This window comes from Notamacropus eugenii, chromosome 5, assembly GCF_028372415.1.
Source record: "Notamacropus eugenii isolate mMacEug1 chromosome 5, mMacEug1.pri_v2, whole genome shotgun sequence".
NCBI classification, from domain to species: Eukaryota; Metazoa; Chordata; class Mammalia; order Diprotodontia; family Macropodidae; genus Notamacropus; species Notamacropus eugenii.
The window spans coordinates 131,157,464-131,182,775 of NC_092876.1; the positions used below are offsets into that span (position 1 = coordinate 131,157,464).

General features: G+C 39.1%; 1 protein-coding gene across 6 annotated transcripts in view; it reads left to right on the plus strand.

Annotated features, from left to right (window-relative positions):
• C2CD3 (C2 domain containing 3 centriole elongation regulator) overlaps nt 1-25,312 on the plus strand; it is a 168,964-nt gene that overhangs the window by 55,982 nt on the left and 87,670 nt on the right. For 5 of the 6 annotated variants that reach the window (XM_072610867.1, XM_072610873.1, XM_072610871.1 and 2 more), the window contains 7 exons: nt 5,227-5,339; nt 9,026-9,144; nt 10,050-10,169; nt 19,659-20,153; nt 20,681-20,832; nt 22,086-22,329; nt 25,063-25,246. In XM_072610867.1, coding sequence (XP_072466968.1) covers nt 5,227-5,339; nt 9,026-9,144; nt 10,050-10,169; nt 19,659-20,153; nt 20,681-20,832; nt 22,086-22,329; nt 25,063-25,246 — 1,427 coding nt within the window. The remainder of the gene's footprint in view (nt 1-5,226; nt 5,340-9,025; nt 9,145-10,049; nt 10,170-19,658; nt 20,154-20,680; nt 20,833-22,085; nt 22,330-25,062; nt 25,247-25,312) is intronic. The other variant, XM_072610868.1, reaches the window with a different exon arrangement.

Here is a 25,312-nt window from a genome sequence, read left to right on the forward strand (position 1 = left end):
TAGAAGGGAAAGATTAACTCAAACTTAGAAAGTATGGCAATGGAGAAATGGCATTTGGACTGGATCTTGAAATATGATACCTTTTTAGCAAGATAACACAGGAAGCAGGAGAGAAAGGCATTTTGGGTATTGGAACAATATTAGCAAATGTATGAAGATGAGAAAAGGGCATGAAATTCCATAATACATTGAGAATCTATCTTTAATGACTAAACTGAATCCTCAAGTTACCGACCAGATAAGAAGGATCTTTCATTTATTTTTACCCTTTTGGGGCATTTTCCCAGCCAATCACTTTTGAGCCCTTTGTCAAGTGGAGGGTTTACTACCCCAGGCTTCAGAGGTTTTGTGTAGCTGTTATCTGAGATATCTCTAGGGACCTGTAAGTTCTCAGTTCCTCCAAGGTGATGTATGTAATCAAGGGAGAGGTATTTACTCTTCCCCTGGCCTGCTCTCTGATCTGTGAGCAACTGCAAGCACTCTTTTCTGCCCTGGAACTGCAAGTAGAATTCCCTCTTCACAACTGCCACCAGCTCTGCCAAATCAGTGCTTCTCCTCACCCCAGGACCACCACTCAGAACTAAGACCCAGATCAGCCCCTCAATTCCCCCACTGGTTGTAGGCTTAGAGCTCTAGAAGCTGCTGCTGCACTGAGTCTGAGACTGGGACTCACTCACCTTTGAAGCTGTCTTTGGCATTTGTGGGTTGAGAAATCTGGAGACCACAGCAGCTTCCCATGATTCAGTGCCTTGAAGCCTGCTCCAGTCCTGTCTGTGCTGCGTGGCCCACACTGGACTGCGCTCTACTCCAAGCTCAGTGCAATAGACCTTTCCTGTTGGCCTTCCAGGTTGTCTTGGACTGGAAATCTGTTTTACTCTTGTCATTTTGTGGCTTCTGCTGCTGTGGAATTTCTTTAGAGTCATTTTTTACAGGTATTTTAAGGACACTGTGGGGAGAGCTTGAGCAGATGCATGTTTCTACTCTGCCATCTTGGCTCCGTCCCCCCAGTTATGAAGGATTTTGAATGCCAGGTTGATGGATGAGTTTGGACTTTATCTTGGACACAGTAAGGTGCCACTGAAGAATTTTGAGGAGGCTACCAATGATGTAATCAGAAAAATTGTATGAATTTGACATACTGCCCTTGAACTGCCATGCAAACATATTATGTTATTCATTTAGTTCTGGGTCCTGTATTTAAATTAACAGGCTTGAATTAAACAGAGAATAAGAGTTAGAAAAAAAGTAATTTTCATTTGCTGAAAATTGATTCAGTACCTGTTTGTGCAAAGCATTGTGCTAAAATCTGAAGATTTTGTTGTTCAATTGTGTCCAACTCTTCACCTGTTTAGGGTTTTCTTGACAAAGATAATGGAGTGGTTTGCCATTTCTTTCTCCATCTCATTTTACGGATGAGGAAACTTAGGCAAACAAGGTCAAGTGACTTGCTCAGGGTCACATGGCTAGTAAGTATCTAAGGCTGGATTTGAAATTAGTTCTTCCTAACTCCAAGGCTGGCACTCTATCCACTGCATCACCTAGCTACTCCTGAAATCCTAAGACAGAAAGATGCAAATAATAGTTCCAGCTTCAAGGGCTTATAATATAATAGAGGAGAGAAGATATATTCACAAATATAATACAAGGGAAAATGTGATAGGTGAAAACAAGTTGTGAATTTCATCCTCGCTGAAGATCTCTATGCTGAGATTAGATGACAATTTCTTGTCAGGGATATGGGGACATTTCTTTGTGGGTTAGACTAGATGACCTTGTGACATCCTGTGATTCTCTGGGTGCACCAGTAGTGAAAGGACAGATTACTTTCAGTGGTGGTGATACGTGAAGGCTTCATGAACAATTTAGCAATCTAAGCTAGGCCTTTTCAGGAAAGGATTTTGGTTTCAAGTAATTGATTAGTTAATCTAAAAGGCTGCCCTAGCTTTAAGGGTCCTAGAAATTCTTTATGAGTGTTGTGACTTCATTAGTATTAGTTTAAAGCCTTTCTTGATCTTCTGCTTCAGTGAAAAACAATCTTTCCCTTCTCAAATAGTATTTAATCATGTCCTATGTTGTATTATATATAACTTTGTATCCAATCATTATCTCTAAACTCTTTTAGTCTCAATACCACAAGGATGGGGAACCTCTCTTCTGTATCTCCTCTACCACATATCACAGTGCTCTGCATATAATAGGCATTTGATAAATATATATTGAATTATTTTGGGAAATAGTGTAAAAGATATGCAACACTTTTTACATGTTTCTAATAGAGGTTAGGTCAGGTGTCCTCTGAGATCTCTTTTAGATCTAGGATTCTATAGTTCTTTGATTCTTAATCTTTTAAAGTCAACAAGCATTCATTATTCGCTTAATATGTGCCAAGCCAAACATGAGGGATAATAAAGATAGGCAAAAAACAGTCCCCCTTCTTAAGGAGTTCACAATCAGAAGAGTGAGACGATCTGCAAACAACTGTGTACAAATAAGATATATACGGAATAAATTGGAAATCGTCTCAGAGGAAAGGTATTAAAGATTAAGGACAATTGAGAAAGGCTTCTTGAAGAAATTGGAACTTTAGCTGGGACTTGAAGGAAGCCAGGAGGTACAGATGGGGAGAGAGAGTATTCCAGGCAAGGGAACAGCTAGTGATGATGCCCAGAGTTGGAGATAATGTCATTTGCAAGGAATAGCAAAGAAGAGCAATGTCAGTGGATCACATGAAATAGCCTCTCAGGTGTAAGAAGTCTGGAAAGATAGGAAAGGGACAGCTTCTGAAGGTCTTTAAGAGGATTTTACGTTTGTTGCTGGAGGAATATGTATAATATATAGTCCTTTGTTTGGCATTTAAGGATCTTTACAACCTGGCCCCTTCCTGTCTTTCTACTCTTTTATTGCTCTTCATATATCCTGTGACCCAGTGATACTAATCATTTTATTAATCCATGCAAACAAACTAATCCGACCAAACAGTACTCCACCTCCCATTTCCATGTCTTTGCCTTGTCTGTCCCTCATGCCTGGAATGCTCTCCCTCTCAAACTCTGGCTCTTGGTTTCCTCAGCTTCATTCAAGATTCAACTCATATATCATTTTCCATAGGAGGCTTTTTGTGGTTCCTCCAGCCACCCGAATATTCTTCCCCTCTAAGGTTACCATTCTTATGTTCTGTATGTAGATTGTGTATCCATTTATTTACATGAATAAATTAATAAATAAAACATTTATACATTGGAAACACAAATAGAAAAAATGAGGTAGCTAGGTTCTTAAGAAATTGATGCTTCAATTGGGGGAGGTAGCACATGTAGAAAACCACAGAGCCCATAGAAAGGTCCAAAAGTTCTAAAGGTATATTAGCAAGTCACATGTCTAGAGGTCATAGCAGCAGAACAGATGGTAAGGCCTGAAGATTTTAGATTAAAGAGGTAGGCGTGATTTTCTGACATCTTTACTGAAGGTTCATAGTGACTTGGAATATATATGTGGTTTGAACATGTGATTTCCCCACAAGATCTTCCCATGGATATCCCTGATTGGCAGGGAGGAGGAGGAGTTAAATTTTATTTTATTTTTTAATAAGCATTTTTTCTCTCTCTTCTCCTCCCAAGAAAAAGAAAATCCTTGTGACATTTATATGTAGTAAAACAAAGCAAGTTACAACATTGTCCAAAAATGTATGTCCATCCTGTACCTTGAATTCATTACCTCTTCACTAGAAGGTGACCAGCATAGGTTATTGCAGTGATCAGGGTCTGAGAGGAATTTTGAAAGCTCTGCCTTAATTACTTCATGCTCCAGCCTCCCAGTGATAACCTAGAAAGCTCTGAGTCTGGAACAGGGAGTTGGGAGACCTGGTCTTGATCCCTCTCTCTGCTCTTTACTAACATGCAAGAGATCTGTGATTTCATCCATGTGGGTATTTTCTCTAACAACACACCTTGTAGCCTTACCATACCTTAGGTGGTCTTTGAGAATTCCTGTGTATAAAGATTCTATCAGCTCAAGCATCCAGGTTCATGAGCTTCTCTGCTTGTTAACTGCTATGTAGACACCATATATGTGAAGACTGTGGCAACAGAATTTAAATTCTAACAAGTCATACCAGCTAAGAAGGGGTTTGAATGTGAACCCAGTGGGCATGACTTTATCTGAAGGCCAGTTTAGCCAGCATTGGAGTGTTATCTGACACGAACTAAGTTGTTCTGACACTAGCAGTTCATTAAAGCATCTACTAAGATAGAGGGAAATAAAGCTATATAAGTTGAAGTATTATCTACAGAGTTGAAATCACAAAGGAAATATAACAACATAGTGGGGTAAATAGTATTAAGTGCAGCTAGTGGTACAGTGGAGAGAGCATTGGGCCTACAGTCAGGAAGATCTGAGTTCATATGTTCTCTCAGATACTCTGTGACACTGGGCAAGTCACATCACTTGTCTGCCTCAGTTTCCTCAACTGTAAAATGGAGATAATATTAGGACCTACCTCCCAAAGCGTTATAAGAATCAAATAAGATAATATCTGTAAAGTGCTTAGTACCATGCCTGGCACATGGTTGGTTGTCCTTAGTTCTCAAAGAGGACGAAAATGACATCACCATGATAAAGTGAAGTTTCAGTGTGTCCAACTGTGGCCGATCAGACCAATACAAGCTCGGAATGCTCTACCATAGTGGGACACAGATAGTCCATGTGAACCTTTGGGGTGGATAACTCCAAATTTGCGCATCCTACGTTTCCTTTGTGCTGTCTCAATTCTGCTTTGCTCAAAGAGCACAGTACCTTTTCTCACATGGGCACATCATGCTGAGTGGTTCTGTGCCAGTGTCTCCCATATCCCACAATCAAATCCAAAGTTCTTGAGAGAGACTTGAGAATGTCCTTGTAATGCTTCTTCTAACCACCATGTGATCTCCTGCCCCATGTGAGTTCTAGATCAAATAGTCTTTTTGGCAAGCATACGTTGTACATTCGAGCAACATGGCCAGCCCATCAGAGTTGCGCTCTCTGAAGCATAGTTTGAATGCTTGACAGTTCAGCTCGAGCAAGAACTTCAGTGTATGGTACTTTATCCTGCCAGCATATAGTAGGCACTTAATAAATGCTTATTCACTTCCTCTCCCCAATGTAATCAAGAGCTTACAGTTCTTAAATTTAGAAGGAAAAAAAAAAACAGGAGTTTGGGTTTTTTAATTATCTTTTTTTTTTTTTTTTTAGCACTTTCTTTGTAGAATACCACTTTCCTGTTGATGCTTCCAGAAGTGACACAGAAGAGATTTCAGTGACCACAGAAATTATCCGACTAGCTTCCAGTAAAATTACAGGGGGAGGTGAGGATTACATCCCTTTTATTTTCCGTAAAGAGTTTGAACTTGGAATAAATTCTGCACCTGAGAACTCTTATTTGACTTTCTGACAACTCTTTGAAAAATGCCTTCACTAAAAAACTGTTGGAAAACTGAAAAGTAGTCAAACAGAAACTCGTTGTAGATCAGAATATTGCACCATATACTCAAATAAGCTCCAGATAGGTACATGACTTAAACATGAAAAATGACATTATAATCAAATTAGTGGAGCAAAGAAGGAATTATGCATCAGATCTATGGACAGGGGAGACACTCTGACCAAACAAGATAGAGAGGATTACAGAGGGTAAAATGAACAATTTTAATAATATAAAATTTGAAAGGTTTTGCACAAACAAAACCATTGCAACTAAAATTAGAGAGAAACAAAGTAAATGGTGGGATATTATAAGAATAAGAGCCATTTCTCATTTGAAAATTATATTTTTTTTCAAAGGAAGAAGTCTAAGCCATCAATGACCATATTTTTTAAAAAACTCTAAATCACTAATAATTAGAGATATGCAAATTAAGATAGCTGTTGAGTTCTGTCTCCTACCTATTAGATGCACTATTTATTGGTAGAGCTGTGAGCTGGTCAAGCCATTCAGGAAAGCAATTTGGAACTATGTCAAAATGATAGTAAATTATGAATACCCTCTTACTCAGTAAAGTTGCTAGTCTATCATAAAGAGATCAAAGAACAGGGGAAAGGCTCCATATGTACAAAATTATTCAAAGCAACAGCTCTTTTTGTGGTGCAAAGAACTGGAAACTGAGGGAGTATCCATCAATTGGGGAATGAATGCAAAGGTTATGATACATGAAAAGTGATGGAATACTGTTGTAATGAACAGAATGATGGAGGTGGTTTCAGAAAAATCTGAGAAGCTACGTATAAAATAATAGCAGAGTAAAGGGAACAGAACTAGAACAGCTTACACAATAACAGTATTGTAAAGACAAAATATCTGTGAGAGATTTGCTAGCTCTTGTCAGGAGTTCTCATGATGAAACCTGCTACCCTTTCCCAACAGAATGAGGGACTTAGGACAGAAAGAGCCATAATCATCATATATGTGACTAATGTAGGCATGCATTTTGTTTGACCAGATTTGTTTGTCCATGAGGGTTTTGTTTTTTGTGCTTTCTTTTTGATGAGAGTTGGAAGGGGGGAAAAGGCAGATCTTCTTTAAAATAAAATAACATTTAATTTAAAAAAAAAAAGAAAAATACCCTAGCTGCCTAGTCCAATCTTTAGTCAGCAGCTTGACCCATTAGAAAAGAACTGCTCCAAGCCAGAACAGTTTTGCAGTTACTTTTTTTACTTTGTACAAGTCACTTTACATCTTTGAGCCACAGCTTTGACAGTTTTAAGGTGAGAAAGTTCAACCAGATGATCTCACTAGAATTAGAGTTTGAAGACCCGGATTCATCTTGACTGCCTCACGTGATCTGTGAAATCTTGGTCTATCCAAATAAGAAGACTGTACCACATAATTTTTAATGTTCCTTCCAGTTCTAAAACTCTGTCCTCTGTTCCTAAAGGCCTTTCCATATCTGTAGAAATACTAATTTAAAGGTGAAATATCTGGGAAAAAAGTAGCATGAGTTCTAAGTGAACATAATACTAAGTGAATATGCCTAAGGAGTAATTTGTTCTTATTTTGACTCTGTAACCCTATTGGGGTTTTCTTGGCAAAGAAACTGGAATAGTTTGCTATTTCCTTCTCCATCTCATTTTATAGATGAGGAAACTGAGACAAACAGGGTTAAGTGATTTGTCCAAGGGTGCACGGCTAGTAAATGTCTGAGGCTAGATTTGAACTCAGGTCTTCCTCTACAGGAAGTGGCTCTATCCACTGCACCACCTCACTGTCCTTCAAAGGAGTAAAGGGGCAAACAGTTATGTACATTATGGTCCTAGATGTCAGGAGACACAAAGATAAATAAAACATGCCCACCTAAAAGAATTTTCAGTTCTTTTAAAGAACACATGTAATTATGATATAAATGAGTATATGATAAGGATATGACTTAATTGTAAACACTCCTACTCAGGAGAGTGGTTCCAATACCTCCAATTAGGAGACTATTAAACAGTAATCCGGGCAAGATATGCTGAGTTCCTGAACAAGTGTGGTAGCTATGTGAGTGGACAAAAGAGGAGGCATATAAGAAGATGTTACACAAGCAGAAATTACTAAATTTGACAACTGGGTGGATATGTGAATGAGCAAGAGAGACAATTTAAATATGCCTCCAAAGTTGTAAATCTGGGTGATGGTGCCCTTGATAATAATAGAGAAGTTTGGAAAGAGGTTGGATTTGGAGAGAGAATGAGTTCTGATTTTGACATGTTAGACATCTGAGTTTGAGATGTCTAGATGACATCCAGTTCAAAATGTCCAACAAGCATTTGATAATATGGGATGTGATACTAGATTAGAGAAATAACAAATGTGAAAGCACTTATAGAACCAAACAGAACAAATTTAATCCCTCCCTCATGTAACAGGCCTTCAAGTATTTGAAGACAGTTATAATGTTGCTGCTAAGTTTTCTGTGCAAAACATGCCCCAGGACATACACAACATTTTCCATACACAGCATTATATATCTCACCTCTTTTTTCCCAGCCTGAAGTGTGCTCCCCCTCACTTCAGCTTCACAGAGTCACAGGCTTTCTTCAAAGCACAACTCAGGTGCAACCTGTTTCCTAAAAGGCCATTCCTGATCCCCTTAATTACCAGCATCTCACTTTCTTGAAATTATGTTGTTTCATATGTACATTTTTTTATCCAGTAGAGCATAAACTCCTTAAGGGAGCAGCAGATACCTCATTTTTGTCTCACTGTTGCTGGCATTTAGAACATTTAGTGTGTGCTTTCTAAATTTGTTATGTATATTGACTTAATGGGAGGTATTTCACCTGCCATACATGGGGTTGAGGTTGTAAAGACATTATAGCCTAAGTAAAGTTATAGCAGTGGAAAACACAGCATGTATCCAAGGAAAATCCAGAGTCAAGTTTAACAGAATCTCTCTTCCTCATCTTTGTTCCTTTAAAATAAGAGAGTTGTTCCAATAAGAAAAGTGCTGAATTTGGAGTCAGAGAACCCCAGTTCAGATGCCACTCAGGACCTGTGTGATCTTATTTGGACTTGGTGGCCTCTGGGGTCCCCTCCAGCTCTGGTCTTATGAACCTTAGACTTGAACCAAATATATGGTCTTATGAACTTTAAACTTGAAAGGGAATTGGGAGAAAGGAGTATTTTATAATGCCCAAAAGCTCTTTTAGATCTTGATCAGGATCCCATAGATGACATGGCCAAATGTGGCCTGCCACTTGGTTATGTTTGGTCCTTAAGCAGTGACAGGGATTTAAGACGTAGTTTGTATATTCTTGACTACATCATAGAGAGTTTTGAATATTAGGCTGAGAAATTTGGCCTTGATCCTGTTAGGCTATAAGGCTCAATTAAGGGGTTTGGGGCCAGGGAGTAATGTGTGCAAAGCTGGCAGGGTTTTAGGAAAATAAATCTGGCATGAATACATAGAACAGAGTAGAAGCAGGAGAGTGCAGCATGAGTTGAGAAAAGTAAGGACCTTCATTTCCAGTGCAGGAAGTCACATGCCCGTACCTTCTTCATTCATCTCCATTGCAGTGGTGAAATTTGAGCAGCGACACGTGTTCCCTGCGCGTTTTGGTGGAGCAATGATAGAACACTGGTGGAGATCTGATCTCACGTTCAAAATATATGTGAAGGAGAGCACACAGAGAAAGGTACTTCCACTGAGGGTTCTTCCTTGTCTCTTTCCCTACCCATTCCAGTTAGCTAGAGGTTTGGTTTAATTTTGTCTCCGAAATGTCCAGTAAAACTAACATGGGGAAACCTTTATCTTAAAAAATAAATGGTAGATTGGCATGCCGCATGTTTGTCACAAACCCCCTCAGATCTCTACAGCTGAAAAGGATCTTTTACTTCCTCAGAAGTTTTATCGCTCTTTTCCTAGATTTCTCCTTATCATATTCTGTATGAAATCCTAGTATCATAGAATTATTAGTGGAAGGGATATCAGAGGTTGTCTGATGTAACCCCTTATTTTATAGGAATAGAAATGGAGGCCTAAAGACATTAAATGACTTGTCTGGTGTCATACCTGTAGGAAGTGCCATAAAGTCAGGATCTGAATCCAAATTATTGACTCCAAGTCCACTGCTCTTTCAGATACCATGCTACCTTTCAAATATATGTACATGTTGTATCTCCCATCCAGACTTCCAAAAAAAACCTAATAAAATTGTAAATTCTTTAAGAACAGAGCTTATGTTAGTTATTTTTCATCTTTGCAAACTAAGCCTATGACTTTACTCATCATACTTGACAAATACTTAATAAATGTTTGTTGAATTGTTGAAAGGTATATCATTAGTGATTGCCTTTGAGAATTGTTCGGGAAGATCATTGAAAAATAAAGGGAAATAGGGAAGATAGAGAGATGGGCAAAATTTGAAGAGAAAGGATTTTGTTTGGGATATCGTGTGTTTTCTTACATCACTGCGATAAGTTTGTAGATCAAAAAAAATTCAGTTTCTTCTCCTAGTCTTTTTATTCACTCTTACAATATAACAGATCTTTCCTGGACCTTTAGAAGTTTAACATAGCTTTTCTTTCCTCCCTGTTTCAGGCAGAGTTAATTGGTTCTGCAGTGCTTCCTCTACAGGAGGTCATTTGCTCACAGCTGCTGTCTTTTAGTGGCCAACTGCCCATGGAAGAGAAAAGCCAGGCATCATTTGGACCTCTCAAGGTACATAAATGTTACAGTATACCTGCTGGGTACTGCCTAGAATTAGTGCTTTTTACCACATATGTCCCAATCTTCATTACCAGCAATCTTTCTATCCCGTGCTCTGAACAATCAATCAACTGAGTCATTTCCATGCAAACTCCCACTTTCTAATCCCCTGATTCTTGTGACTCAGTGTCTCTGTTTGATATATAATTTCCTTTTATTGCTACTACTCATCTTTATCCAACTTAACCCTATCCTTCTTTAGTATCTGTTCTATTCTAACCTCTTTTTATACCCTTTGAAATCCTGCTCAATTGTTAACAAATTCCCCCTTCATCCTAGATCTCTTTCTCTCACATTTTTTCCTTCTTTTTTGTGCTCATGGAAGCCTGGTTCTTTGAATGAATATTAAGTGGTTGCTATATGGCAAAACTTTGCTAAGTTCTGTGAATACAAATAGAAAAAGGAAAGAAAACAGTACATACCCTCAAAGAGCTTACACCATAATTGAGAGAGATAGCACACATAGAAGGATTCAGCTAGAAAGCCTGTGCAAAAACCAGAGATCTTTTTCTAGAAAATAAATCACCTATCATCACTCTCTCCCTTCTTATTGTTCCTTTTCTCATTCTCTCCAGCATGCTGGTAGAGGAAAAGGAATTAATATACTCTTTATTCCCCATTGCTTCTTTTAGACCCCTCCTAGGTTGTTGCTATGATTTGCCTGTGATCTTGTTATGCTTCTTCCTTTGTCATGAAGTTCAATACCCAACTCACAGTCTTTCTCTGCGATTTAACCCTTGTCCTCATCTTTGGTGGTCCAGTCATATCACTGTCCCTTTGAATATCCTGGCCTCCCAGTTCATCAGCCTTGTTACTTCTTATGACCTGAATCTCCATTTTACCCCTGTCATGCTTTACATGTCATTCTCACCCAAAACTGACTCATCTATATGCTCCTGCGCTTTGCTTCTGCTATCTAAAAATAATCTCTTGACTTTCCATCTCTTCTGCGTTCCTAAACACATTCTTCATCTCTCTTCAATCTCCATTTGTTTCATCCTACTTTGTTTTCCCAGTTTGTTATCAGCTCTTATCTCATTCGCCCCCACCTTCACATTCATTGATCCTATAGTTAAACAGTTCAGATATTCACAGTGCCTGACACACAGTAGGTTCTTAATAAATGTTAGTTGACTGACAGCATTGTCTTACACTTATAAGTCCCTTGACCCTTCATCCTTCTACTGTTCATGTCCTACCATTCATCAGCCCTGGATCATCTCCAGCAGCCACCTTCCACCTTCTTCCTCCTGAGTTCATAAATGTTGATGGAGGAGGTTGATTAACTCAACCTATAGATTCATGTTATATAAGCTTACTTAGGCCTGCACTTCTATACAACAGTCCTTTTCCTGATTGACTATCATGCTCCTCACTGTGACTATTTCAGTATTTTTCCCTCTTCCCTCCAGCCCCAAATACCATTCCCAGCCTCTCTCAGTTCCTCCAACAGATGACCTTGCCCCGATTTACCTGAGAAAATCAAGATTATCCTTTGTGAACCCTTTCATCTTTCCTGCTCACATCTTAAACCCCTTGCCCATTTTTACTTTTCTTACCCTTCTTTGTTCTTGTCTTAGAGGATGAAGATGCTCTTCTCCTTTCCAAGGATAACAACTCTATTTAGTCCCTTGATTTCTTTTCTTCCTATTTCTTTCAGAAACTTCCCCAAGAATCATTCTCCTCAATTTTCAATATTTCATTATCCAGTGACTCCTTCCCCACTACCTACTAACATACTCAGATTTCCCTCCTGAAAAAATATTTACTTGACTTTAACTTCCCTCTTTCAATCCAAAATCCACCCTCTTACTCTTCTTGTCTCAGTGATATCTAACCCCTGATTGCCTAAGAACAACTTCCATCACTTCCCAATCTTACCTGTTCATTCCTTCATTCCCACCCACATCAACTCTACTGTTCCAGGGCCCTCCTCTAAATCTGCCCACCCTTCTACTTTATCCTCATCTGTTCCGTAATTAACAAACTTCTTTTCATGTTATATCACTTCCTCTCTTGTTACTTCCATCTTCTGGCACTCATTGAGACCTGGCTCCTCTGGATAACACTCTTTCTCTGACCACCCTTTCAATACTAGATACACTTTCTCTCATACCACCTCAGAGTCAGGATGCTTCTTGCTTCTCATTGCCACTTCTAGGCTTTCCCTCCACCATCTCTCAGTAGCCTGAGAGGTTCATGTTGTTCAGATTTATCATTCAATCCAAATTTCAATAGCTATTATCTGCCAATCCCTTTGCTAACTCTCTCTCCCCCTCTCCCGCTGTCCCCTCTTCCATCTTTTCTCCTTATATTAAATGACTTCAACATACCGGTTGATAACCCCCCTCAAGTACCTCAGCTTCCCATTTCCTTTGTCTTTTCAGCTCCCATGACCCATTCCTTCACCCCACCTCAACCACACATAGGGATGGCCATATACATGATCTGCAAAGGTCCAATTCCATGTTGAAGAACTCTGAAATTCCTTTATCCAGTCATCATAGTTTATCTTTCCATCTCTCCCTATGCCTTCCCATCTTCTCCTTAACCTTCACTATGACCTACGAACCCTCCACCTCAGTTCTTTTCTGAGTCATCATCACTCCTCTGCCTATACTCTCTTCCTTCCCTAGTCTTGACCCCTTGGTGAACCATTCAGCTCTACACAATCCTCTACTCTCAAATCCCTTATTCCTTTGTCCTCTTACCAATGATGCTTTACCAAACCCTAACCCTAGATTATTCTCACCATCCTTCTCAATTGCTCCTTAAGAGAACTAGCAGATACACTATAAATTTATGCTATGGAATCTCACCTGGGCCCTTGCTATGACAAGGCAGTACTTTTATTCCCTAAGTGATTCCTTTTCTCACTCACTGTAGTGTCTATACAAACCTCTTCTTTCCTCAAGCTTCTCCCATAATCCCTTGTTCCACCCTTACAACTAAAGACTTTGCCTCATACTTTAACAAAAAGAAAAAAAGCCTGAAGCTATTCCACAAGAGTTCCTCTTTCCTTCTCATTTTACATCTCCTCCTTAGCTCACATCCCTCTGACATCATCCCTCAGCATCTCCTCCTTCACATAAAACTGATGAAGAGGTAACTCTTCTGTTTGTCATGGCCAACTCCTCTTCCATGCACCCTTGATCCCATTCCCTGCAACATTCTCCAACAGATTGCCCTCCCTGTCAATTCCAGTTTCTAGTCTTCACTTTCTCCCTATCTACTGGTTCTTTTTTTGCTGTCTAGAAATAACTTTCAAGATTTCTACAGCTTTAAAAACTCTTCAATAAATCTCACTTTGTCCCCATCTATTATCTTATATCCCTCCTCCCCTTCTCAGCTAAACTCTATGAAAAAGTCATCTATATTTGTATCTCCTTTCCTCTCTTCTCAGTCTCTTCTAAAACTTCCGCAATCTGGCTGCTGACTATCATTCAACAAAAATATTTTTCTCCAAAGTTACCAGTTATTTCTTAATTGCCAAAATTAATGGGCCTTTCTCCACCTTCATTCTTTTTTTGGTTCTTCTCTGCAGTATTTAATAGCAATTAACAATTTTCTGTCATTTTAAGAATTGCCAAGTGCTTTATATGTTATTGAATTTGAAACTTTGACTACCTTCTCCTCTTACATACTCTCTCCTCTGTTGGTTTTTCTGCCTCTGCTCTCTCTTGGTTTTCCTTCTGTCTGAACGTTAACTCTCAGTCTCCTTTACTGTACCTCTATCTAAGTCACACTCATTTGGGGTATGCTCCAAGACTCTGTCCTGGATTGTCTTCTTGTTTTTCTCTCTCTACTCTTACTTGATTACAACAGATCTACAGATGTAACCCTATTCTTTCTCCTGGGCTACAATCCTATATCACCAGCCACCTTTTGGATTTCTCAAACTGGATATCTCATAAACATCTCCAACTCACCGTGTTCAAAACGGAATTCATCTTTCTCCCCCAGATTCTTTCACCTTCCAGGTATCACATACTTTTGATGGCACTATCATCCTCTCAGCCAACCAGACTTACATCCTCATTACCATCCTCACTTTCTCTCTCTCATTCTAAAAATCCAATCTGTTACCAAATCTTGTTTCTGTTTTCATATCATCTCATGTGTGTGCCCCCATCACTTGTGTATGTGTCCCCCTTCATCTACACAAACAGCCCCAGTTTATGCCTTCATCTCCTCACCTTGTACTACCTACTTAGACTTAGACTTTACAAGCCTTAGACTTGGTCTTCCTGAGGCAAACTTCTGCTTATCGTAATACATTCTCACAAGTGCTAAGCTTAGGTCTGATCATGTCAGTCCCTTACTCAATAAACCCTGACTCCTTACCCCTAGATCAGTTCCTCTTTTTGACATTTAAAGTTCTTCATAATAATAGCAATGGCTAATATTTCTATAAGGCTTTTAACATTTACAAGTTGCTTTACATGTATTATCACATCCATGTCAGAATTTGAACTCAAGTCTTTCTGGCTCCAAGTACTGCATTCTATTTGCTCTGCCACCTAACTGCCTGACTCTTTCCTATGCTTCCATTCTTATTACATATTACTCCTTGCCACACACTTCAGTATAACCATACTAATCTACTTGTTATTCCTCGTACACAGCCCCTTCATACCTTTTAGTGGCTTTCCATTATTCTTGGAATTCTTTTCCTCCTCATCTATACATCTCAGACTCCTTGGCCTCTCTCTGCATTCAGCTCAAGTGTCATCTTTTGTAGGGGTCTTTTCTCAGTTCCACCAACAGCTAGCAGGGCTCTGAGATTATTTTCCATCTATTCTGTGTGTATTTTTTATGTGTGTAGCTATTTACATTTTGTCTCCCACATTAGAATGTGATCTCTTTTGAGGGCAGAGTTTTTTGTTTTTGTTTTGCATGCCCAATCTTAGTATGGTGCTTAGCACATAGTAAGTGCTTGTGAAATGCCTGTTAATTGATATACTTTCTACTTTGGTGATTTCTTCTGCTTCCCTGGGTTTAGTTATCATTTTTACATAGTAATTCCCAAATCTCAATATCCAGATTCCATCTTTCTTCTGAATCTATGTCTGCATTGCCAACTGCCTGTGGGACATCTTCATGTGGACATCCCCTCAACATCTCTAACTCAGCATATCCAGACTTGAACTCACATCTTTTCCCCTAATTCTATATACACCTTCACCAGACTTACACCTCTTTCTGTTCTAGGCTCAGCCATGTTCCCATTTACTTAGGTTCATAACCTCAGAGTAGTTTCTTTCTTCTTTTTCCTCTTCTCCCCTCCCCCCACATCCAGTCAGTTGTTGACTTCCTTTGAGTTCTGCCTCTACAACATCTCCTGCAAGCATCCTCTACTCTTCATCCACAAGCTCACTGTTCTGGTGCAGGATGTCATTACTTTTCATCTTAACTGTTATAATAAACTTCTTATCATCTTTATCATCAATATCTTTTCTCTCCAATCCATCTTCCACACTTCTGCCAAAATAATCTTCCTAGCTCCTTTGGAGTTGTCTTGGATCAGTATTCAGAATAGCTAAGTCTTTCACAGTTGGTCATTGTTACAATAATGTTAATACTGTATACAATGTTTTCCTGGTTCTGCTCACTTCACTTTGCATCAATTCATATACATCTTCCCAGGTTTTTCTGAAACCATCCTGCCTCTACAACTTATTATATAGGAGGGATGACCTGGACAAAACTGAGCTTTAGGAAAATCACTTTGGCATTTGACCGGACTATGGATTAGAGTGGAGAGAGATGTGAGACAAAAATACAAATTAGGAGGTTCTTAGAGTAGTCCATGTAAGAAGCTATGAGGGCCTTAATTAGGGTGGTAGTTGTATGAGTGGAGGGAAGAAGATAAATATTATGAAGCAATAAGATTTGGCAATGGCTTTGCATATGTGGAATAAGTGTAAGCAAGGAGTTGCGGATAACTTTGAGATTATGAGCCTAGTCATAGTGATTGAGAGGTTCAGAAGAAAGGGAGGTTTTAGGGGGAGCATAATGAGTTCTCTTTTGAAGTGCCTATGGAACAGTTAGTTTGAGATGTCCCAAAGGTGGTGCTGGATGGTAGCCTAGGAAAGTGACAAGTGCTGAGTATTTGTATTGGGGAATCACTTATATTGAGATGACAATTGAATCAGTGAAAGTTAATGAGATTACCCAGTGAGATAATCTTCCCCAGTTCCTAATCTTTTCTTTCCCTCCTAAAATTATGTAGAATTTCATTTATCTATGTACATATTCTATTCTCTCCCCTCCACTGGGGGGGGGGGGGGGCATGTAATCCCTTCAAAGGCACAGATGCTTCATTTTTGTTTTTGTGTTCTGCTCACATAGCATAGTTCCTTGCTGAAGATAGGCACTCAATAAATAGTGGATTATTAAATTTACTGTAGAAATTCATCCTGGTATACAGATCATTTGAGACTGGGGTGTTTTTCCTGTTAGTATATGACATCAGGAGTTTTACAGGCATCCAGGTTGGTACAGTGGATAGAGCTGTGAGCCTGGAAGTCAGTAAGATCTGAGTTCAAATGTGACCTCAGATGCTTCCTAGGTGTGTGACCCTGGGCAAGTGACTTAACCTCTTTGTCCATCAATTTTCTCAACTGTAAAAAGGGGATGATAGTAACAGCACCTATATCCTGTGGTTGTTGTATCAGATGAGATAATATTCCTGACACATAGGCACCTAATAAATACTTGTTTTCTTCCTTCCTTGAGGTATTAGGGGGTTGTGAGATGAGCCCTGGGTTTTAAGTGAGGAGACCTGGCTCAGCTACTTATTTAATTCTTTGACCTTTATCTGTCAAATGGGCATAATATTTACATTGCCTACCTGACAGTGCTTTTGTGAGACTCACATGAGATAATCTATATGAAGTGATGTTTCCCTATCAAGTGCTGTATTCCAGGTATTCCAGGGCATAATTGGGGATCCTGGTATTCCAGGGCATAATTGGGGATGTTTCCTTAGCTCACATTCACTCTTGCCTTGTCGCTTCATGTACCATCTCTCCAAGAAGAGACCCCTGTTTACTTGAGTACCTCTCCATCCTCTGAGAATCTTTAGGTGTAGCTGCATGTAATTTATCCCATCGAGGAGAAGAGACTTGGCCAGAGTCACACAACTTGTTAGAGTCAAGAGCTTGGAGGGGGAACCCAAACCCAGGGTTTTTTTAATACACTACTAAAGTTAAACATTTTGAACTTTTTGTGCCAACTGCACTTTTATTTTTTAAGCCTAATTCTGACATATTCATAACTGTTATCCATGACTCAATTCAATTCAGTAACAATTCATTAAACATCTGTTATGTTCAAGGAATGAGGATACAGTGACAAAAGGAAAGATAGTCACAGCTCTCAGAGAGCTTATTATAGTCAAATGAGAGGACACAACATAGGTGCAAGACAATTGAAAGAGACAGTTATGCCAACTGCAGATTTCTTGGAGAAGTTGACACAGGAGCTGAACCTCAACAGAAGCTAACAACTAACTCTAACAGGTTGTGTGGGATGGCTCAGGTCCCTACATAAATCAGTTACTCAGAGGCCTCTCAAAGTGATGACAGAAAAGTGATTTATTCGATTCTCGAGAAGCGGGGCTCACCTGTAGGAGTAGGAAAGCCGAAGACAAAGAACAGGACAGTGATTTATATAGACCCTAACGCAAGTCCCTCCTCCCCCCGCTGACCATTATCCTCATTAGCTGAGAATATGGTCTTACATTCTAGACACGAAATCTAACCAATCCCTTTTGAAATGAAGACATCGAGGAATTATGTAAGTTTTGTCCAATCATTGAGACCCTAATACACTACACAGTTTTATATCCTTATATGGAACTATTCTATTCTAAAAATATTGTAACCTTGAGCCTTTAGGCCTTACCTCACCCCTGGGAGAAGAATTACAATCTGAGGAGTCTTCACTAAGTCTATCCCACTCACTTCTAAATGGGGCTAACATACCTAATATGCCTACCTGAGATAATTTATAAGTCAGTGTATGAGAAAGTATTTTTCTTAGTTGTAAAGCATGTAAGTTCTGAAATGACTTGATGTGATACAAAGGAAAGGGAATGCACTGTGCTGTCCTGTTTTTAGCTTCACTTACATTTCCCAGTGTTTCCTCTGTTCCTCGCCAGGAACCATCCCTTAAAATAATGAATAAATAAATAAATTAAAAGTTTATCAAAACTAACCAACGTATTTTTTTGGTTAAAGTTGGACATTCTCTTCAGTGTTCCACATCTCTGGTTCTCTGCCTGCAATGGAGAGGGGCATGTGTCTTCCTGTCTCTTCTTTGGGGCCAGCTTTGTCATTGCAGTTGACATTCAGTACTGATTATTATTTTGCTGTTCTTTCTGTTTACATCGTTGTAGTCTTGACATATATTGTTTTTCTGCTTCTTCTTGCTTCATCTTGCTCTAACTTTGTTACCCTAGGGCAGGTCATTTCTTTCTTCATATCTCCTTTTCCAAAGTGGAATGATGCTTGCATCCGCTGCAACACTGGATCTTTTGAGGATCCACTGAGAATGGGAATGTAAGGCCCTTTCAGATATGTGACATAAGAAGGGAGGGAGGGAACCTTCACTCAGACTCTTGGTAGAGGAAGCACCTAAACTCTGGAGGAAGAATTCTGCATTGTAGATGAGTCCAATTACACCTATTGCCTCATTTTGATGGCTCTTAGTTCTCCCTTTTGTTCTTGATTTGTTACTTTTTGTTCTGTTTTTGATAGTTCTAAGGCTTTGCTATTGTGAATCCTGGCCTCCTAAAGGTGAAACAGCTGTGGCAGGGTATGTGGGAAGAGCCCTGGGCATGGAGGGGTGTCCCAGCCCTTGAGCCACTGCCCTCTCACTGTGTGGCTGTGTGTCCCTCCTCTTGGTTCTCAGTGTTTCCATCTGTCATTTGAGGAGTAGACATTCTCCACTAGGAAACACCTGTCTCTTTGACCCCAAATACCTGGAAGGACTCAAGAACAATGTGATAGTAATTAAGGTATGAAACAATGTTTGGAGCCCAGCATATAACAAACTGCTTTGGGCTGATGAAGTTCCCACTCCATCAGTTTTATATGTCATTCAAGTAAATCAACTCTTTCAGATTGTTTTTTATTTTTATCTCCCATGGGGCTCAAACTCAGTGGAAATGATTTGTAAAGGAGAACAAGATCACCACTACTTGTTACATAAGAAAACTTTCCACCAAATCAGCTGCTCCTCTTCTCTTTAAAGTAGCCTTAAAAATAAAGACTAAAAGTTACTACTTTATACAAATTACTAGCTCAGCATCCCATCAACCCATTCCTTTCCTTCCAGCCCTGATATTCCCTGCCCTAAGACTCCCTATGGTTCCAAAATATCTGAGATCCCAGCTGATATCATGATGCTTCTAGAAGTCATGCCTCTGCCTTTCAGGTCTCAGTACAACTTGCAGGAGATAACAAAGATGTTAGTGGCACAAACTCAAAGTCACTCAGTGGTACCCAGCAGCCTCCAGCATGTGTTCTTACAAGCCCGGCCAAACAGTTCTCAGGAGCAGGTGAAAGTACCACCTGTGGCAAAAACCCTCAAGCCTGGACTCAAGTTAATGAAGATACTCCAAAGCAAAAACAATACTTAGGACATGGGGGTCCAGATCCAGCCTGCCCCACTGGGTTGAAGCCGTCAGTGCCCAAGGCTTTGTTACCCTCCAACAGTACAGGAGTCCCGATGGAAAAAGCAGCAGAAGAAAAACCTTTGCTATTACACGTCTTGTTGATGGTGCCTGATGGAAAAGACTTTGTTTCTGGAACATCTGAAGAGCAGCAGACATGCAACATATATTTAAACTGTAAACTCTTTAGTACAGAGGCGGTAACAAGATCTGCTGTCATCTGGGGCACAACACAGCCAGCCTTTAATTTCACCCAGGTAAAACTCCATTCATCATTCAGTAACCATTTATTAAGTACCCTCTGTGTGCAGTTTCCACTGTATCCTCCAATAACCTGTCATCATGTGGACATGACCCTGGTTTCTTAAAGGCTCTCCCAGTGCAGCACCACTTCAGGTAGGTTTTACCAAGCTAGAAATACTCTGACCTTGGTTCCAAGAATAGACTCTGTTGTCATAGGACTGATTGAAGTAAGTATTAAAAAATGTGATACTAAAGGCTTTGCTAAGCCAAACACCAGCCCTCTTATCACCGCACCACACTGTCATTCTCTTAATTATGCGGTATAGTAGTTCAGTTTAACTAAAAGGGAGGAGGCAGACTTTGAAACAATTCCAGAAAGGTCAGGTGACACAATATTTTGAATCTGAACCAGTGAATTTGGTTTTGAATCTGCAGTTTAGCGCTGAACTCCTGACTCCCCAGTCCATTGTTCTTTCTGCTATGAACCACTGAATTCCTGCATATTTGTTCTCATATATTCTTTAACAATATTGTCCAATAGGTAACACCTGTCTCTTTGACCCCCAAGTACCTGGAAAGACTCAAGAACAATGTAATGGTAATTGAGGCATGGAACAAGGTTCGGAGCCCAGAACAGGACAAGCTGCTTGGGCTGGTGAAGCTCCCTCTCCATCAGTTTTACATGTCATTCAAGTAAATCAACTCTTTCAGATTGTTTGGTTGTTTTGTTGTTGTTTTTTTTATTTTTATCTTCCATGAGGCTCAAACTCAGTGGAAATGATTTGCAAAGGAGAACAAGATTCTGCTACTTTTCACCAAAGAAGCCTTTCCCCCAAATTGGCTTCTCCCCTTCTTAGTGATGTGCTATTTAAAGTAGTCCTATAGTTACTAATCCAGCATCCTTTCAAGCATTATACCATTATATAGACAAAGAAACTGAAACTCAAAGATAAAGTGACTTGCCTCAAGTTACTAATACAACTAGTACTCATACCCAGGTATGAGTAAGATGCTTAGTGCTTTTTTCAGGACACAATACTTACTCCCAGGTACCTAGGAAGACTCCAGAACATTGGCTTTAGAGCTAGAACAAAACCTGAGAGGTGACCTTATAGCCAAGGGCAGAGGCCAAGGGCTTAGCAGCATCCAAATTGAAATGCCAGCTTTTCTCTCTGTCAAGTCCCTTTACTAATGTAAGCCTAAGCTCCTCCTCTATAGAATGTAAGAGGCGGGGGAGTGAGTGGGGAGGTCCCCCCAGGGGAAAAGTACTAGTGACAACCTTGAAAGCTACATGTTGAATTTTTATAGACTTGAACAAAAGAGCAACTATATATAATAGAGATTCGTAGCTTTATGTGAAGTCTTATTTTTCAGTTCTTTGTATATAGAAATGATCATTGGATTAAGAATAAAAATAAATTTTAAAGAAGACCTCAGTAACTCTATAAAAGTTGGAACTATGAAAAAAAAAGAAAAATGCTGTATTTGGAGTCAAAGAAAAGGCCTGAGTTTAAATTCTGCCTCTGACATTTAGTGTCTTTGTGACCTTGAACCAGTCTTTTCATGTCCCAGGACCACCTCTTTAAAATGAGGACTTCTGTGGGTCCATCTAGTTTTAAACCCATGGTCCTATAACGAGACTATCTTTAAGACTTCTTCTAATTCTAAATCTTTTAGTTCTAAATAAAAATGCAAACAAGTTCATCAATTTGCCCCCAGGTTATGCTGATGCTGAGTACCAGAGCCAAGATTCCATGCTGTTATTTGGTGGAGAGATAGCTGCTGTTAGGAACTTCAGTTTCTTAAATTAGTGTTACTTTCATTAGAGCAGACATTCGTGTCAGGACCTAAGTAGACATAAGTAAGAAAGATGACAACTATATATCCTAGAGGAAACAATGATTAATCATCATTATAAACTAACTCAAAGTTTCTGCCCTCTTCAGAGACCCCAAGATTTCTCACTTACTGCTTGAAGCTCAGTACCCAGTGGTTGCGGTTGACAGCTACACACCTGTGATAGATGTGTTCACAGGACATCAGAATGGAAGCCTTCGAGTATTTTTAGCAATGGGCTCTGCTCATCAGATAACAGCCCTGCAAAGGTTAAAGAATGAAGATGAATTAATCCCTTCCTCCAACACCAGGCCTGCTCATTTTCTGGACCAGCCACCTACACCTCTTGTTATGGTAGTATCCAGTTACTTTAATGTGGAAGTTAAACACAGTAAATAAGTACCATAATCCACTTTTTTCAGTACTATTTCAAACCAAAGCCCATTTTGATAAGTCATGAAACTATTTCTTGGTATAATAACTGTAAAATAATAATAGTAAAAATGAATTTTTTCATTTCTTTATGCAGTTTACCACAATCTGGTGCTGTAGGTTGTTCAAAGATTATCATCCACATTTTAAAAATTGGAAGTTGAGGCTCAGAGACATTGTGACTTATGAGCCAGATTTTAAGCCCAGGTGTCATAAATCAAAGTCCAGTGTTCTTCCCTCTCTGCTATCTAATTCAAAATACTTTTAGAGCATTTCATAGTTTTTTTCTTATAAGAAATTTCACATCCATTGTCCCATTTGATCCTCATGAGGGAGATCAGGCAGAAAAATTCTGTCCTGTAAATTCTCTGTCCTCCCATTTAATAACATCTATTTCTATATCATTCTATATAAGACTTTTTCTATCTATTACCTCATTTTAACCTCATAATTCTTCCATGAGATAAGTAGTTCAAGTATTATCCCCATTTTACAGCTAAGAAAATCAAAACTCAGATTGAATATGATTCAGCAAAAGTAAAGCTTGGTCAGTAGTAAAGCTGGGTTTGAGTTTTCATACTCAAGTCTTCAGACTCCAAGTCTGATCTTCTTTCTCCTTCATTACATTGTTAACCCAAGTAGAAGCACAAAGCTGGCACTCATGTCTACCAGGTCTGTGATCAGTGAATTAGACCATCATTATGTTTCTGTCATGACTTTAAAAGAACCCTTGTACCCTGAATGCTTTGGATTTATGTGGTCACAACAGCAGGTGTTACTGATCTCAGTCCATAAATTATAATACTTAACCCCCTTTCCTGATTGTTAACATGACACATAGCCCAACGGAAGCTTGTCTTGATGTGAAACCTACAGATAGGATTTCTTTTTGCTTTATTGGGATATTATGTTACCTTAACTGTATTGCTTAATATGCTAGAATCAGAATCTTGGTCAAAATCTTAAGGTTGCCCACTTTAAACCATGCTCCTGTTCAGTAATTCCCTTATACGTGGTGAGCCAACCTCTGCTTGACAACTTTCACAGATGAAAAGAACTCAGTGAGACAGTGTGTTTCTTTTTTGAATAATACTGATTGTTAAGAAGTTCTCCCTAATATTGGCCACAGTCTGCTTTGTGTAATTCTCTTCCCAGCTGGTCCTAGTCCTCCTCTTTGAGAACATACAGATCAGTTCTCCCTTTTTCCATAACAGCTATTTAGGTACTTTAAAACAGCTATAATGTATATGTCCCTAAGTCTTAAGCCTTTCCATCAACCCTTCTTATAAGGTATAGTTTCAAGCCCTGTGCCCCATAAAATAAATAAATAGTGTCCAGTCTCCCAGTGTATAGTTTCAAGTCTCCAAGCCATTTAGGTTGCCTTTTTCCTCTGAATTCACTCAAGCTTATAATAATGATTATGATGATCCTGCCCTAAAATCTACAGAATGCTTCTGTAGTCTGTGCCAGTTGCAACAGCCTAACAAACTGAAGAGTTATGTACAGTTATGTTCAGTTATGTACACAGTGACAGTATACATTTCATCTAAGGAACAACTTAACTAAATTTTTGTGTAGAGTATTATCGCAGGTTGGCTACAAGGTGATCAGTATTTTTGGTCCAGAGCAACTCTTGGAGGCCCATCCAAATGAAAGAGAGCTGTGGAGGGATTACTGACACACTCAAAATCATATATCCTTCAAAAGTTTAAGTTATAAGTGTTTTAATTCACATTTTTGTAACACTTGGAGATTTACAGATAAATTCCTAACATTAGTTCTTGAGATCAGTAGCATACTGTTTTCACTTCATTTTATAGCTGAGAAAACCTCGACCAAGGGAGGGGAAGTGAATTAGCTCTTTCGTTGTTAACAAAGCTTATGAGTTCTAGAGGTAGGATAAGAGTACTTATGTCTTTAATCTAAGTCATGCACTTTCTGCTATATTGCAGTATTCATTACATGAAAGTCTTTACTTTGTGCTGAGGATAATAGCAATGTAAATAGGATTTGGGCCATACAGAAAGATCTGGATCTAAATAAGGAAGGGTATGAGTATATATAATGCAAAGTATTGCCAAAGTGTGTATGAAATAAGTGCGTGCAAAGTAGTGTGGTGTTTCTCATGAGGGAAGGAAAGATGGCATTTGAGGCACTTGAAGGATGGGTTTGACCAGTGAGTATCTCCCCAACCAGTTTTAGTTAATTCTCTTCTGTAGCTTATTTTCCACAAAGTCATGTTAATTGCCCAGCATAAACCTTGGCCAGATCCTCGTAAGGCTCTTGCCTTTTTTTTTCATTAACACACTCTCTTTTGCACTTCTTCTGTCTCAAAAGACTGTGATTGCCTTGGAAACAAATGTCAGGAATCTTACCAGTACAGGTAGATAAAATCTACCATAGATTTTATAGGCCATCCTTCTCCCAGAAATTACATAGGCACTTGACTTAGTTAATGTAGTTGTCAGTATACATCCTCTGCTCAAAAAACATAAAATATAAAAAACAAAGTGCCTATTTTGTTGTTGTTGTTGTTGTGAATTGCCCTTTTTTCTTCATGTGTAATCAATCCAGGATTCTTAGAGCATTGAAAAAAAAAGATGGTTGCTTAAGTTACTTTTCTCATCCTATAAAAATGTTTTTGTTTCTCCTTAGCAGAGAGATGGTCAGGGAGATGGACTGATAGAGCACCAATTTGAGATCCATGTGGAAAAAGTTAAAGGACTCATCCCACTCCAGTCAACAGTCTGGGGAGAAGCAGACTGTTATGTTCAATACTGCTTTCCTGTTCAAGACTCAAAGGACAGTACATTAAAAGGAACTAAGTTACCTGAAAGTGGTAGGTGTAGTGTATCATACAGACTTTTCCTCATTCATTCTCCAGTTTAAATGTCTTTGTATAAGT